Here is a 15214-nt window from a genome sequence, read left to right on the forward strand (position 1 = left end):
CTGGGTGCAGTGGTGCAAACCTTTCAATGATCTCATTAGATCACAACATTAGTACAAAGCCACACTCAACCCCATCCTGCTGTGCCTCTCATCACATCCCCATCACTCTGCCTTCCCTACCCTACTCCTGCACGTCCTTACTCACACCAACATACAGGAAACTCTCTTTTTACTGGCACCTAAATAACCGGAAATATCTCAAGTGGCAAAATTCAGGAGTAGGTTCAGGTAAGTTTTACTTCATATTAGTGGCCGTGTAACCGGGGTTCCTGCACCTGTTGCCATGCAACAGGGACGCCTGGATCTGTGGCCGTGTAACGGGCTCTCGTACCTTAGTAAGTATACCTCTCTGTAAGCCGGACTTTTTGATCAACCGACACCACGCCGGTCCTGTCGGTGCCAGATAAGAGTTTTCTGTACCTTGCACCTCCACCCATCCCTCTCTATCTACATTATCACATCTCCATCTCACTAGCCACCCCTCACACTTTCCCTCAATCATACCTACCAACCACACGTAAGGGTAGCCACTTGGGTGTTTTATCCAATGTTCATGTAAAGTTTCTGTTAATGGGCTGTCAAACATAAAAATCTTTATTTTCAACACTTTCCAGTCTTGGACAGATGTGTGTGCACCTTTCGAAAGTGGCTTAGTGAGTTGCAGTGAATGGTGAGACACAATGGTATCTCCCACAATGGTGGTGAGTGTGAAAGGAATGGCTTGGCCTTTGTAGGGATGTTTTATGGTGTGGGGTGGTGCCAACCTGGTGCATCATGTGGCAGCCAGGGTGTACAGCGTCAAGTGAAATAAATCTGGCCATGGTGAGGCCATGCCTGGCCTCCCAGGCAGCAATGTGCTCGGGTGCTGATGCCCCCTGTCCTGTGCAGCATCAGGTGATTGCAGAGAAGGTTGGTGTTGTTGGGGCTGACGGTGGTTGGATTCTGAGGACCAAGGTGAGACAGTATAAAGGGCACCCATGTTGATGGAATAGATGGCAGGTGAAGTAGAGATGACAGAAGCATTCTGTCAGTGGTGAGCATGTTTTCCCAATGAGGTAAGAGTGGAAAGCCTGCAGAATCTGTGCTGGAAATGGACTGAGAAATTGCTTCTGGCTGAGGAAAGTGATGATCTGTCAGGTGGGAGCTTTTACTGTACATTTGAAGCTGTCAAGTAATCAGCTGGAGCAATGGCCATTCAACTCCCGTCTTGGGTTCAGACGTGGACCCCATGGGCGAACAGTTAAAGTTAAAAGGTAAGGTTAGAAGCACTAAAGGGTCTGACAACAACCCAATAATTGGTTTAATTGGGTCGCCCACCTCCGTGGGTCGGATCTGAGATCGCACATGCGCCTGTGGGAAAGGCACGTTGCGGCGGCCCACTGTCCAAAAAAAATCAAATTCCAGCCATTGTGTGTGTGTTCTCTGTTGATTTATCTTTGTTTTTAATGTCTTTAGTTGACTGGACAGCCTGTTTTGATTGGTGGAACAATGGGAACCTGCAGCTATGTCCTTACTGGCACTGAACAAGGCATGACAGAAACATTTGGAACCACCTGCCATGGAGCGGTAAGGAATTCTGAAGTAGAGCATGTAGCTGGAAGTGTTAAATTTCCAAGGATTCCCCTTCCTAGAATTACATGCATCAGTGTAGACCTTCACAGTCCAATAAATGTCTGACCTTGCCTGATTGTCATCTTCTGATTCAAAGTTATGTTGATAGACTTGCCTGAGTGTTTAGTTATAATAATTTTTCAGGCATAGTCTGTTGCATACACTGTATAAATGAAGTGTACAACCTCAATTATCCAGGCTGTCCTGATCCTGTCTTTTTCTCTTCTCGGGCCTCCATTGTTCTCCTCCTGGTGGTAAGATTCGCTAATACTGGAACAATTGATCTACAGTTTTTTCACTGGCTCAAAGCTTGCTTTCTTTCTCCCCCACCCCCACCACCCTGAACCTCAACAACTGTCTTTAAAGTGCCCTACCATGGTCCCCAGCTAAGGAGATAAGCACTAAAAGCAGCATATGCTTACCTCTAGTTATCTTGTTGGCAGTCTCTATATTGCTGATCTGAGTGGCGCTGCAGACTTGGAAATCAGTGGATCTTGCCTGTTCAAATGGGCTTATTGAATGTAGCACGAACTAGTACAGTAACATTTCACCACCTCCATTCTAATGTGGTGGATAACCTTTTGTATTAGAATTTGCCTGCTATTCCTAAACATTCAAAGGATTGGACAAATCCAGTGCATAATATATCAATCTCAATCTCTGTTACAGTCGTAGTCTCATTAGTAAATTCTTATTTAAAGCATTTTTTTCATGGGTGTAAAAGTGGAACATGAAAGAGCCCTGTTTGACTCTATTGGCTTAATGATATTAGAACTGTCACTTGCAACCTTTTAACATGATTAAATTTCACCTATGTAGAGTTGGAATGTAATTTTAGCACTTTCTTTCCAGGGGCGAGCTTTGTCACGTGCAAAATCCCGACGTAACCTTGATTTCCAGGAGGTGTTGGACAAACTAGCAGATAAGGGGATTGCTATTCGTGTTGCTTCACCCAAACTAGTAATGGAAGAAGTAAGAGCAGCACTTTGTTTTTGTTTTGGATTTCTGTTGAAGTTGATTAAATGTTGTGGGAGCCGGTTACTTGCTTGACCTTTTTCCTATGAATGTTAGGTGACATTGGTGAGAAAAATGTAGAGATGTGTAAATCTTAATTAGATTTCTGAATATAGAAAATCCTGACTTGGTAGATATTAATTTACAACTTGTAGTCTGCCCAAACTTGATTGATAAATGTGACAGACAAAACCCAGGCCACACTAGAAATAACTTTTTTTTAACCTTGACATGAAGTGGAAAAACATTTTCCCTCTTAATTACTATGTTTGAAAAGGTGTTTATAGTCCTCCATGACCTTCCCAAATGCCTGTTGTTTGTGTTTGAGCCTATACAGTTAGTATTGACAGGCTATTTGAAGGAGATGCATCACAATTGAGTCCTCATGCTGGAAATGCATGTGCATTTCCGATTATCAATCATGAGCCAATTTTCCTATCCCTAATCCCAGGTGCCAAGGTCAATTGTAGCATTCCTACTACCGTATCCGCTGAGATCAACTAACTCACCAAAGGTTTGAAGAACTGTATTTTTCCTCCTCCGATACTATATGCATATTTTCAAGTCAAGGTTTCTGTTGGCGATTTACTCAAAGGCTGTTTCTGGGAAAGTACCTGCTTCCAGGCATCTGACAGTAATTAGGAACTCACAGTTGCAAATCTGCATTCTATTACTCTGACACAATGTGTTAGCTTTAATGCACTGTTTCTTAAAAGTCACCATTATAGAAAACAATTTTGTATATAGTAACCGTCCTATTAAGGATTCAGAGTTGACTGTGCTTGGCAAGACTATGCTATCAGCTCCCTCCCTTTCTATAGGGCTATACTAAAGCTGGCTATTGTTGACTGATCTGTGTAATGGGGTAAGATAAATGTTATTTAGAAATTAGTTTGTTAATGTTTAATATTTTGTGCATGAAACAAGTACCCTCGCTGACACTTAAAATGTTGTGTGGGTCTGTGTGTGTTTTGTTTCTTGAACCATTGTTGGGATTGAGATAGATTTAGTTGAACAGAAGTATACTATTATTATTATACAAGGTCTTCCAAAAGAATTAGGACCCAGGTTCAGACTCCTATTCAAGTTGTATTACAAAAATACTCGTGAAACTTGTCAACTGTTAAGAGTACTTTTTTTTTTCCTTCTAGGCTCCTGAATCCTACAAGAATGTAACCGATGTTGTGAATACTTGCCATGAGGCAGGGATCAGCAAAAAAGCCATTAAATTGCGACCTATTGCAGTTATAAAAGGCTGATGGAGGCTTCTTGATGCTGATAGGCTAAATTAGGAGAAATCCTTTGGATAAACTGACTACCTTTTCATTAAAATTCATGTACTTTTTTTGTGAAAAATCCTTTTTTTCAGGCTTACTCTGCCACAATTTTTTGTTTCACTATCATTTCAGAAAAACTGAAATTCATCATTACTGATTATTTGTTTATCACAATGAATTGTGGCACTTTACTTGTTCATCTCTCCCTGCAGTTTTACAATTTTATTTTGATAAAACTGGAATTGTGGAATCGATAGATGTACAATAAAATGGTGGAGAGTCAAATCTTGTGCATTTTTTTTTGTAAACTTAAGATAGATCGTCTTAAGGCAAGGGAAGAACAATCTCTTAACTTCAGTGAGAAACCCACCAAAAAAATTATACATTAAGTACCTTTTGTAATCTCAAACACTCTACTACCATATACATCGCAGGCATTTGTGATGCATTGCAAGTTGGCAATGGAAAAGAAACATTGGCCTGTATTTTCCGATCCATACAGGTGTGTACACACCCATAGGGACCTCGCAAGTGCTGGTTTCGGGTATGTGCTTAAACCGGCACTTCTGATCTGTCAAGAATCCTCTTGACAGATCGCACGCCTGCCCTGGAGAGTTCCACTTTCTGCAGAACCTCTGCCTGCTGAAATCCCTTAAAAAATCTTACACCTGGTAGGCCTACTTTTACCAGCATAAGTTTAATTTTAAAAGTCATTTATAATTTAAATACTTTTTTAAAAAAAAGTGTTTTTAGTCCTGTAAAAAAAACTTTAATTTTTTTTCAAAATTAAATTTGTTTAAAATATTTAATTTAATGTGATTTAAAAAAAAAAAAAATATTTAATGTTTTGCTGTGTTTTTGGAGTGATCTCCCATTAATACTTTTGACCTGTAAGCTGTCAAAAGTATGAAGGTAGATTCCCTTCTTTCATTGGTTCCCTATGGCCCACGTGATCCCAGGGACACTTGCGAACCGCGTGCACCTCTGGGATACCTGGGCCCTGCGCATTTCGTAGAGCAGAGGCCCAGGAGCGGAAATGGCCGGACCTCTGGTAAAGGCGTAGACTTTTTTTCCAGATCGCAGGCCTCCGCACGCAGGAAGCATCTGACCGGAAAATACAGGCCGCTGTTTCTTAAATCCAGATGAAGCAAACAGCAGTCTCATCTGTGGTAGCAGTGGATGTGCTAGAATTGGCCTAAGCACCTGAGGTTAGGGAGGAATAAATCATAGTTCCCACACCTGATCCCTCCTCAGTGACCCATGGAATTTGGATCAGAACAAGAGCAGACTAAATGTGGATATCCTTGATCTCTGTCCCCACCTACCCCAATGCTTGACTAGCCTTTAATATGTGGTCTTTGAAGCTTTATACTAACATACAAAGCTGATGGACCGTAGAAGACCAATTGATCTATTGAGCGTACCCCATACAGTCATGTTACAACTAAGCACCATAAACCCCCAATGCTCTTCACTCACCAGCAACCATGCAATCTGGTTGGTGGGTGGGGTGGAACTGATTTAAACAAAAACCCTGGGCCAGGTGGTTAAAAAGGCATATGGGATACTTGCCTTCATTAGCCAAGGCATACAATGTAACAGCGACCCGAGGCCTGACTACAGCATTGGACCTGGAAGTGAGCAGTGAGGCGAGGCGGAGCTTATAACCGGCAGCGACCCGAGGCCCGACTACAGCATCGGACCTGGGAGTGAGCAGTGAGGAGAGGCGTACAAAATAATCCAAGAGTGACGTCACCAGGAAGCAGGTAAGTGATTGGTTGGTGAGTATTCTTTTCATTACAAGCTTAAATTCTGCGGTTTTTTTTTTCTAGGGTCTCTGGTGTAGTGGAGACAGTTGGTAAACCATTTAACTGGTGTAATTAGAGGGATTGATCTAATTTAAATCCAATTAATTAAAGAGGATACTAGCATCTATAATCAGGCAGAGGGTGTCCATAACTAACAATAAAATTAATTACATAGAATGGAGCAGGTGATGTGTTACTGTTGCGAGATGTGGGAGCCGGTAGACCCCATTGAGGCTAACTGTGATTACATCTGTGACAAGTGTCTGCTGCTACAGGATCTCCAGCTCCGTGTTGATGAGCTGGAGTCTGACAACTGTGTTGGAGAAGGATGGAGTGATCAACCGTGTCAAAAGGCTGCAGACAAGTCAAGAAGGGCGAGGAGGGATACTTTACCTTTGTCACAGTCACAAAGTATGTCATTTGTGACTGATACACAATTGATAACAACCGTAGCCAGGAACTTGTCCAGCTCCATTTTGAACGCTTGGTGAATCCGCAATCACTGCATAAGCTGGCAATTTGTTCCATAGATCGATGATCCTCTGAAAAGAAAAAACTCCTGACATCTAAACTAGTTCTATGCTTGCTTATGTATATCCCCTCATTCTACCTAATCTATTCATGTGGACAGAGTTAGTCCCTTCATTTATTTTTTTTATTTTAAATACTTGTACAAGGACATTATAGTGCCTTAGTTTGATATTGGGTCATTGTAGCAATACATCATGTATTCTAGCAATATAGCTTCATCACACTGGTCATCAATCTTGAGAGACTTAGGCACTGTAATGCCTAGGTCTTTTTTCCCCTCAACAGACTTTACTTTGGAGCCCTGCATGGTATATACACTGGGCAGTAGCCCTACCACATGCATAACACTATTTATTTACATGAAATGTCATTTGCCAGATGTGGTCCCATTCACCATCGCATCTAGATCAGATTGTAATCTCTTCTCATCCAAGTGGGGTAATACTAGCTTTTGCCGATAGTGTAAAATGGATGATGTCTAGTTAGCTGCCCATTATACACCACCTGACTTTCCTTTCCATTGACTTCAATGCAAGAGATGTATAATGGATGGCTGATTCAATAGCTTCCATTTTGCAATATCACCAAAAGTTAAAATTGCCCCCAAGATTCTAACATTTGCGTCTTCCACAAAATTACAGACAGTTCCCCCAACACCTTCAGCCAGATCATTAATAGAGAGTGAAGAGCAATAGTCTATAGTATACTCTTAAGTGCCCCTTGAAGACAAAAAGGTTTGGGAACTACTTAAACAATCTTAATTTTGTTCTTGGGCTGGTGAACAGTCCATCTCAAAATTGCATATTGATGTTTATTCCTTCCTCACTACTTGTAGTGTTATGGGTGGTGGATTAACTTTCTTGCTTTATTAATGGGAGTAGGGGGGGGGGGGGGGGGGGAGAGGATTAGAGTAAAACATTTCCTAGTTAAGGGTAAGATTGCAAACTTTGGTGTGAAATATTAGGTGCAACAAATCAGACTAACCCATCAGGTAACTTCACTGGAAATCCCAAGTTATTGAAATCAGTAATTATTACAGAAGGGCTCACGTCATAAATTTCCAATGCAGAGTCTGCAGGAGCATATTTTTTTCAATTGACTATTAGCATAGTTGTGTATGTACACTACATTATTTCTACAGAGCTGGGTTTTATTTTTTTATAAACCGTGCTAATCTGAGGTTCTACACATTTTCAAAACCTGGCTGTGAAATCACAGAATCACAGAAACCCCACAGTGCAGATAGAGGCCATTTTCGGCCCATCGAGCCTGCACCGACACATATCCCACCCTATCCCCACATATTTTAATCCCCCTAACACTAATGGTCAATTTATCATCACCAATCAACCTAACCTGCACATCTTTGGACTGTGGGAGGAAACCGGAGCACCCGGAGGAAACCCACGCAAGCATGGGGAGAATGTGCAAACTCCACACAGTCACCCGAGGCCGGATTCGAACCCGGGTCCCTGGCGCTGTGAGGCAACAGTGCTAACCACTATGCCACCGGAAATGTAGAAGCATATATAAAATGGAGAGTGAATAGTTCCCATAAAATTTGACAGCACATCTATATCCCTTCTTCAACTCAGTGGCAAAGAGAATGTTTTGTACTTATTTACTCATTGGAAAAAAATACCTGGTGAAATGGATTGGTAATTGGTTGGGAGGTAAGAGACAGTAGGGATAAAGGAAATGTACTCTGGCAGGATGTAACCAGTGGTGTTCCGCAGGGATCAGTATTGGGGCCTCAGTTTTTCATCACATATCAACAACTACCTTCTCCAGTGCCAGATGTAGTAGAGAAATTGGATAGGATAAAAATAGATAGAGTACTTAAAAGGTTGGCAGTGCTCAAAATAGAAGTTACCCGGTCCGGATGGGAGGAAATTGCAAAGGCTCTGGCCACAATCTTCGAATCCTCCTTAGATATGGGAGTGATGCCAGAGGACTGGAGGATTTCAAATGTTAAACCCCTGTTCAAAAAGGGAGGAGATGACAAATACAGTCCAGTCAGCCTAACAGCAGTGGTGGGGAAACTTTACTCTGGTACAAAATTAATTGGCACTTGGATAAATATGGGTTAAAAAATGAAAACCAGCATAGATTTGTTAAAGGCAAATCGTGGTCGACTAACTTGTTTGATAAAGTAATGGAGAGGGTTGTGTGGTTGATGTGTATATGGACTTTCAAAAGGCATTTGATAAAGTACCACATAATAGACTTGTTAGCAAAATTAAAGCCTATGGGATTAAAGGGGCAATGGCTCTGTGGATACAAAATTGGCTTGGACAGAAAGCAGAGAATAGTAGTGAACGGTTGTTTTTCCAGACTGGAGGGAAGTGTGCAGTGGTGTCCCCCTAGGGTCAGTGTTGGGACCACTGCTCTTTTTTTTAAAAAATGGCCCAGAAATTCAGGGCCCAACGCGTGAGTACGCACGGGGTACACACTCGTAGGCCCAACGAAAGTGCCGGTTTCGTGCATGCACTGCGCATGCGCGGGAAACCGGCACTTCCGTTCCCCTGAAAGAAGGGATTGACCGGTGGAACGCGTGCGCCGGAGAGGCAGCGCGTGCGCATCGAACTTTTTTTTTGTAGGTTTTTCTGGGAGGGTAAGTCTCCAGCAGTTGCAAGGCCTGCTTTTTAAACAAGGTAAGTGGTGAATTAATTAAAATTAAAACATTTTTTCCACAGGTTTATTATTTTTAAATACTTTAAAGAAAAGTAAGTTTATTTTTAGCCCCGTTAGAAAATGTAATTTTTTTTCAAATTTAAATTGTTTAAAATTGTTATTTCATGTAATTGTTATTTTAAAAAGTGATTACTAAAACTTCAAATACTTTTTTTTTAAATGTTTTGGGGCTTATAGTATTTATAGGTTTGACAGCTCTTCCTGTCAAACTTATGAATGAAGCATTCCCTGCTACCATTGGCTCTCCATGGCCCACGTGATCCCAGGGGACGCATCGAACTAACTGCACCCCTAGGATACGCAAGCACTGTGCGCCGGCAGTTGGAGGAGGCCCAGGATCGGAATCCCACAGCTCAACAGCCAGCGCGCTAGGTAAGTGCAGGTTGGGGGCTTGCACCCACGGGAAGCCCCCGACCCGAATTTCTGGGCCATTATATATTAAAGACCAGGACTTGGGTATACAGGGCATAATTTCAAAGTTTGCAGATGACACAAAACTTGGAAATGTAGTAAATGTGGAGGAGGTTAGTAACAGACTTCAAGAGGACCTAGACAGACTGGTGAAATAGGCAGCCAAAATTTAACAAGTGTGAAGTGATTTATTTTGGTAGGAAGAATGAAGAGGGGCAAAATAAATTAAATGGTACAGTTTTAAAGGGGGTGCAGAGAGACCTGGGGGTGTATGTACACAAGTCTTTGACGGTGTCAGGACAAGTTGAGAAGGCTGTTAAAGCATACAGGATCCTTGGCTTTATAAAATAGAGGCATAGAGCACAAAAGCAAGGAAGTTATGTTAACCCTTTATAAAACATGCAGGTACAGCAAGCAATTAGGAAGGCAAATGGCATGTTGGCCTTTAATGCAAGGGGGTTGGAGTACAAGAGTAAGCAAGTCTTGCTACAATTGTACAGGGCCTTGGCGACACCAGAGTACGGTGCACAGTTTTGGTCTTATCTAAGGAAAGATATACTTGCCTTAGAGGCAGTGCAATAAAAGTTCACTAGATTGATTCTTGGGATGAGAGGGTTGTCCTATGAGGAGAGATTGAGCCTATACTCTGGAGTTTAGAAGAATGAGAGGTGATCTTATTGAAATGTATAAAATTCTTTAGAGGGCTCGACAGGGTAGGTGCTCAGGATGCTTCCCCTGGCTGGAGAGTCTAGAACAAGGGGGTATAGTCTCAGGATAAAGGGTTCAGCCTTTTAAGACTGAGATGAGGAAGAATTTCTTCAAAGGGTTATGAATCTTTGGAATTCACTGTCCCAAAGGGCTGTGGATGCTCAGTTGTTGAGTATATTCAAGGTTGAGAGAGATATTTTTGGACTCCAGGGGAATCAAGAGATATGGGGATAGGGAGTGGAGGTCGCAGATCAGCCATGATCTTATTGAATGGCAGCGCAGGCCCAAGGGGCCGTATGGTCTACTCCTGTTCCTAATTCTTATGTAACACTGGTTTGGCCCCAGCTAGAGTATTGGGGCTAATTCTGGGCACCAAACTTTAGGAAGGATGTCATGGCCTTAGAGATTTACTAGAATGGTACCAGGGATAAGGGACTTCAGTTACGTGGAGAGACTAGAGAAACTGGGGTTGGTCTCCAGAGCAGAGAACGCTGAGGGAAGATTTGATAGAGGTGTTCAAAATCAAAGGGTTTTGATGCAAGTAAATAGGGAGAAACTGTTTCCAGCAGCAGAAGGGTCAGTAACCAGAGGTCACGCATTGAAGGTAATTGGCAAAAGAACCAGAAGTGACACGAGGGAACTATGTTACGCAGCAAGATGTGATCTGGAACACACTGCCTGAAAGGGTGGTGGAAGCAGATTCAATAACTTTCAAAAGGGAATTGGATAAATACTTGAAGGGGAAGAATTTGCAGGGCAATGGAAAAAGCAGGAGAGTGGGATTAATTGGATAGCTCTACCAAAAGAGCAGGTACAGGCATGATGGGCCAAATGCCTCCTGTGCTGTATCATTCTATGACTTGGATGAAGGAAGAGTTTTATATCCAAGTTTTCAAATTACATCAAGTTAGGAGGCACAATAAATTGTGTAGATGGGAGCAGGAAGTTGCAAAGGGATAGATAGATAGTGAGGGCAAAACTGGCAAATAGGCAAATGAGACAAAGTGATGCTTCAGTTGTACAGTGCCTTTGTCAGACCCCATCTGGTGTACCAGGGCTTATAGGGTTAAATTATGAATCCTGTTTGCAATAATTTGGCTTGTATTCCCTTGAGTTTAGTCAGTTGAGGGCTAATCTAATTGAAGGGTATACAATGATAAAGGAATTATTTTTGCTGTTGGGAATCCAGAACAAGGGGGCAAAATCTTAAAATTAGAGCTAGGACATTTAGGAATGTAATGAAGCATTTTTTCCCCCATACAGGGTAGTAGAAATCTGGAAATCTCTCCCCCAAAAGGCAGGGATACTTGAAATTTTTAAGACTGATATCACTAGATTTTTGTTCGGCAAATACAATCAAGATGTGGATCAAAGATGGGTAAATGGAATCGAGGTACCGATCCGCCATGATTTGACTGAATGTGGAATAGGTTCAAGGTGTTGAATGGCATACTCCTGTTCCTACAACCAGTCTTACTTTAGAAGTCAGATCCATGTACTTGGTCACCTTAATAGTGGCAGAAACCTGAGGGGAGGCTCCTTGCTCACATTCTAAGCCAACAGATGCTAAATGAAGCCAGTGGAGAGAGAAGACAGGCAAAGCTACCTGTGAAGATCAGATTTTAACAATTCCCCCTGTCGGAGAAAAAACACACAGCTTTTACCACCATGCATGAAACATGGTCAAACAAACCAGGAATAATTAGGCTTTGGCAATTTAGTAAGCAAGACAAGTGTGGATTATGGTGGCACTTTAACATGGCAATAGGGGTAAGGTATTTCATATATGAACTCTGGTTTGAAGGTCTCTGGAGCTGAACAATGCTTCCCCTTGCTCCTCTGCTCCATAACAGTCCAAAACTTGATATATCCCATAATCAAATGCATCAGTGACCCCACTATTAAGAGTTACTACTGAGGTCAAAAAATCCTCAACACAGGATAGTAGTAAAAGTTCTTATTTATTTTTATATTTAGATTTACATTTCTACATAGTCCATGGCAAGATACTAACTGTTCTCCATGGTTACTCTTTGCGCTGAACTTCCTGTTTAAAGTGGTAAAGTGCAACTGATCTTACAAATGGTTCAATGAAGGGGATTGCAATGTAGATTGGGTAAATGTCTAAAGTGATACCATGGCTTTTCTGGCTCTGGCAGATAAAATGGTGGCTGTGGTGATGATGTAGGGACAGCATTTTTGCACTTGGAACATAGCAGAAATATGATCAAGGTGTGCTTAAGATAGCAAAAGCTTAAAGGACAATTTAGAATTGCAGACCATCCTTTAATAAAAAGGTAGGTTGTGGACATCCCAATCTGATGAGCTAGGTAAGAAACTGCCAGTAATGCATCTAAAAGCATTATCACAGATTTCCTCTTCAGAGCGGTCTCCCCCAAAATCCAACAGTTAGAGGCATTTTGCTTTTGGGTTGATGTAGGTTATTGAATAATTTCAAATAAATTGCTGAACAGGAATTTGATGCAAAATGGCACAAGCCTAGAGACAAACTGAAATCATTCTCTAAAATAGATAATAGTTAATCTGTTCACAGGAAAGTTTGAAAGAAAGCAGAATAGCTATGCAGGAACAGATTTTCTCACTGTACACACTTTGCCAACCTAGAGCAAACCAACTTTCACTGTACCTAGAGACTGAATTCAAAAATATCTTATTTATACAAAAACATATATGCAACACTTAAGCAAAACACCCTGCCCACACAAATTGGATTATGCACCTTCCATGACATTTTACAATCCATTTGGACAGTATTAATATGCTCCTCATTCCAATTCAACTGGTGACAAGGACACTTCATGAGCGTCACACCCTCCGTTATGCTTGTACAAGTTTCAAGTAAGTCGTTGTGTAGAAATCAAACTATTTCCAGACTATTGGTAGCAGCCATTTATGTTTTACATTTTCTATTCAATAAGCAGACTACACTTTAGAATGATGCAAAAGCTCTGTAGACAATGCTAAGCTTGGGTTACTGCAAATTTGAATTATACGCTATCATTTTGCTAAACTCCAATCCTTGTTGAATTCTGGGTTAAGCATATTCAACAGCCCCTCCTCAAGCAGTGCAGTACACTGCAACACCAGAACAGTGGAACATCCTGGTTTTTCCTCAACTCAGCAATGTTGCTGTGGGTAGGAAACTAGGGCCATTGTCACCTGCTTTCTGACAATGGGGGAAGTAGCATTGGGACAGGCCTGGAAATAGGTTAGCCATCCAGCAGGAGGTACATGGCTATGCAACAGCTGTAACTTTCACATCCTTTTAAACAGTGAGGTTAATGCTATCTGCAATGGTTGTTTGCAAACCTAAAAACTAGATTATAAAAGGATTAAATATTAGAGCAAATTTTGCTCAAAACAATAGCCACTAACATTGTTTTTATTAGGTGTAGTTTGGATTTCCCTTCTGCCCACAGCACACATACACTCTAGCCTAATGGACATCAGTGTTCGTGTTGCTGATGAGGCCATTTAAGGAATTATTTGAAATAATGTTATGGATATTCTGCTCCTTAATTGTTCTGGTCTTTGGCTAGCTATGTACTTATCCATGTAGCTAACACTGGAGTGCCAGGAAGGTGGAAAGCCCTGTGATTGCATCCACATGGACTGGACCATTCTATTCCCATCTCATACACAAATTGGGTACAAAAAGGCAGCATCGCACAAGCAAATTTTCCCCCTTCCTTTTTGTTTAGAGAGTTTTAAGCTTGAGCTGGAATTGACGGACAGGCTCAACACAACAGAAATGAAAAGTTCAAGGTTTCACAGGAACCAGAGACTTAATGCAGACATCTTCACCAAATCTCATGCATCCCAGTCGTCCTCGTCTTCAGCGGTTTGCTGCTGTGGAGGTGGGAGGGGTGGAATGGAATCAGACATTCGGGCAAAAGCACCACCTGGTACAGGAACATCGCTAGCAGCTCCTCCACCACTGCCACCGTCACCCTGTTGAGGACCTTTACCTGAAATACCTGTAAATCAGACATTCTAGTTAATTATACTGAATTATAACAGGTATCACACCAATATATGCTATTATATATTTTGTGCTAAGTAGTTCAAGCTACTGTACATAGGGTCATCAGAGCACTCCTGTCCGCTCCAGCAAGATGAAATGCAGAATAAAGTTTCCATTTCTGTTGGCTGTAAAGGACCTGTGAAACAAGTTTGGGGTAATTCTCAACCCAGTTCAGGTGGCGGAGTTCGCAGCATAAACCTGCCCACAGGTTGGTATTAAATGTTGTTGGCCTCATGAGAAAGGCCAGAAGAATGGCTGCTGTGGAAATGTCACTAGTGTAGTCAGGGCCAAGGCACATTATTAGGGCAAAGCAGAGGAAATTTTACCCTGCATTAAAATCAATGCCATAATCAAAGTGTAAAAAGTATAAATAACATGTGAGTAAGGATGTAATCTGTTCAGTCTATTAGATAATGCCACTTATGATTTGATATCAACTGACCCTACAATCACGGTTTATTTGTAAAGCACGGTTTATTTGTAAAGCTAGGTCAGCACCAGGTTTTGTACCTTTTCTCCTCATCGCAAGCTTGTTGAAGAGGTCAGACATCAGATTCCCACCTCCTTCCATTGTTCCACCTAGAACGCACAACAGGTCAAGGTCAGTAAGGCCTCGACTTCCTCCCCTGCCCACACTCCAAGCTGGCTCCATTAGTGTAGTTGCCCCAAGAAAAAGAGACCACATTATACAGGTTTCTAATCTAAATTTCCACACATACCCCCATGAACAAACTCAGGACAAATGAGGAAAAGAAAAAACACATCATGTTACATTAAAAACCCAGTATTAAAAGGTTTTTGGAGGTGTTGACTGGTGACATTGATTTTCATACTTTTTTCCCCAGATGCTGGACTACAAAGGAATCCTTTGTGTAATCTTTAATAATAATAATTCAACTTAATTAAATAGTAACTCCGCTATTCAGATTCTCAGCAAATGATACATGGATTTGAGCTGCTTTTGCAACCATCGGCATCTGTGGTACAAAAAGCTCCACACATGCACAGCTGGCAAGATATTTTACTTTCACTTGGATAAAACCATTTCCCAAATTGACAGTGGGAGTTGGCACCAGCTTAGTGTTCCTGAATTTGGGAGGGAAATGGGGGAAATG

The 15214-nt window shown here is 41.6% G+C and overlaps 2 protein-coding genes across 4 annotated transcripts in view; one reads left to right on the plus strand and one right to left on the minus strand.

The window, feature by feature from the left end:
- rtcb (RNA 2',3'-cyclic phosphate and 5'-OH ligase) overlaps positions 1-4187 on the plus strand; it is a 33562-nt gene extending 29375 nt beyond the window's left edge. Inside the window, exons 10-12 of the mRNA XM_086009018.1 lie at positions 1456-1566; positions 2464-2583; positions 3777-4187. Coding sequence (XP_085865144.1) covers positions 1456-1566; positions 2464-2583; positions 3777-3884 — 339 coding nt within the window. The 3' untranslated portion in view covers positions 3885-4187. The remainder of the gene's footprint in view (positions 1-1455; positions 1567-2463; positions 2584-3776) is intronic.
- A 7809-nt stretch (positions 4188-11996) lies between these two features.
- Positions 11997-15214, minus strand: part of washc1 (WASH complex subunit 1) — a 35347-nt gene continuing 32129 nt past the window's right edge. For all 3 annotated transcript variants that reach the window (XM_086009020.1, XM_086009021.1, XM_086009019.1), the window contains exons 10-11: positions 14610-14678; positions 11997-14052 (exon numbers count right to left, since the gene is read on the minus strand). In XM_086009020.1, the coding sequence (XP_085865146.1) occupies positions 13886-14052; positions 14610-14678 (236 nt within the window). In that variant the 3' untranslated portion in view covers positions 11997-13885. The remainder of the gene's footprint in view (positions 14053-14609; positions 14679-15214) is intronic.

This window comes from Somniosus microcephalus, chromosome 16, assembly GCF_052327205.1.
Source record: "Somniosus microcephalus isolate GS21.2 chromosome 16, FLI_Smic_1.0, whole genome shotgun sequence".
NCBI lineage: Eukaryota > Metazoa > Chordata > Chondrichthyes > Squaliformes > Somniosidae > Somniosus > Somniosus microcephalus.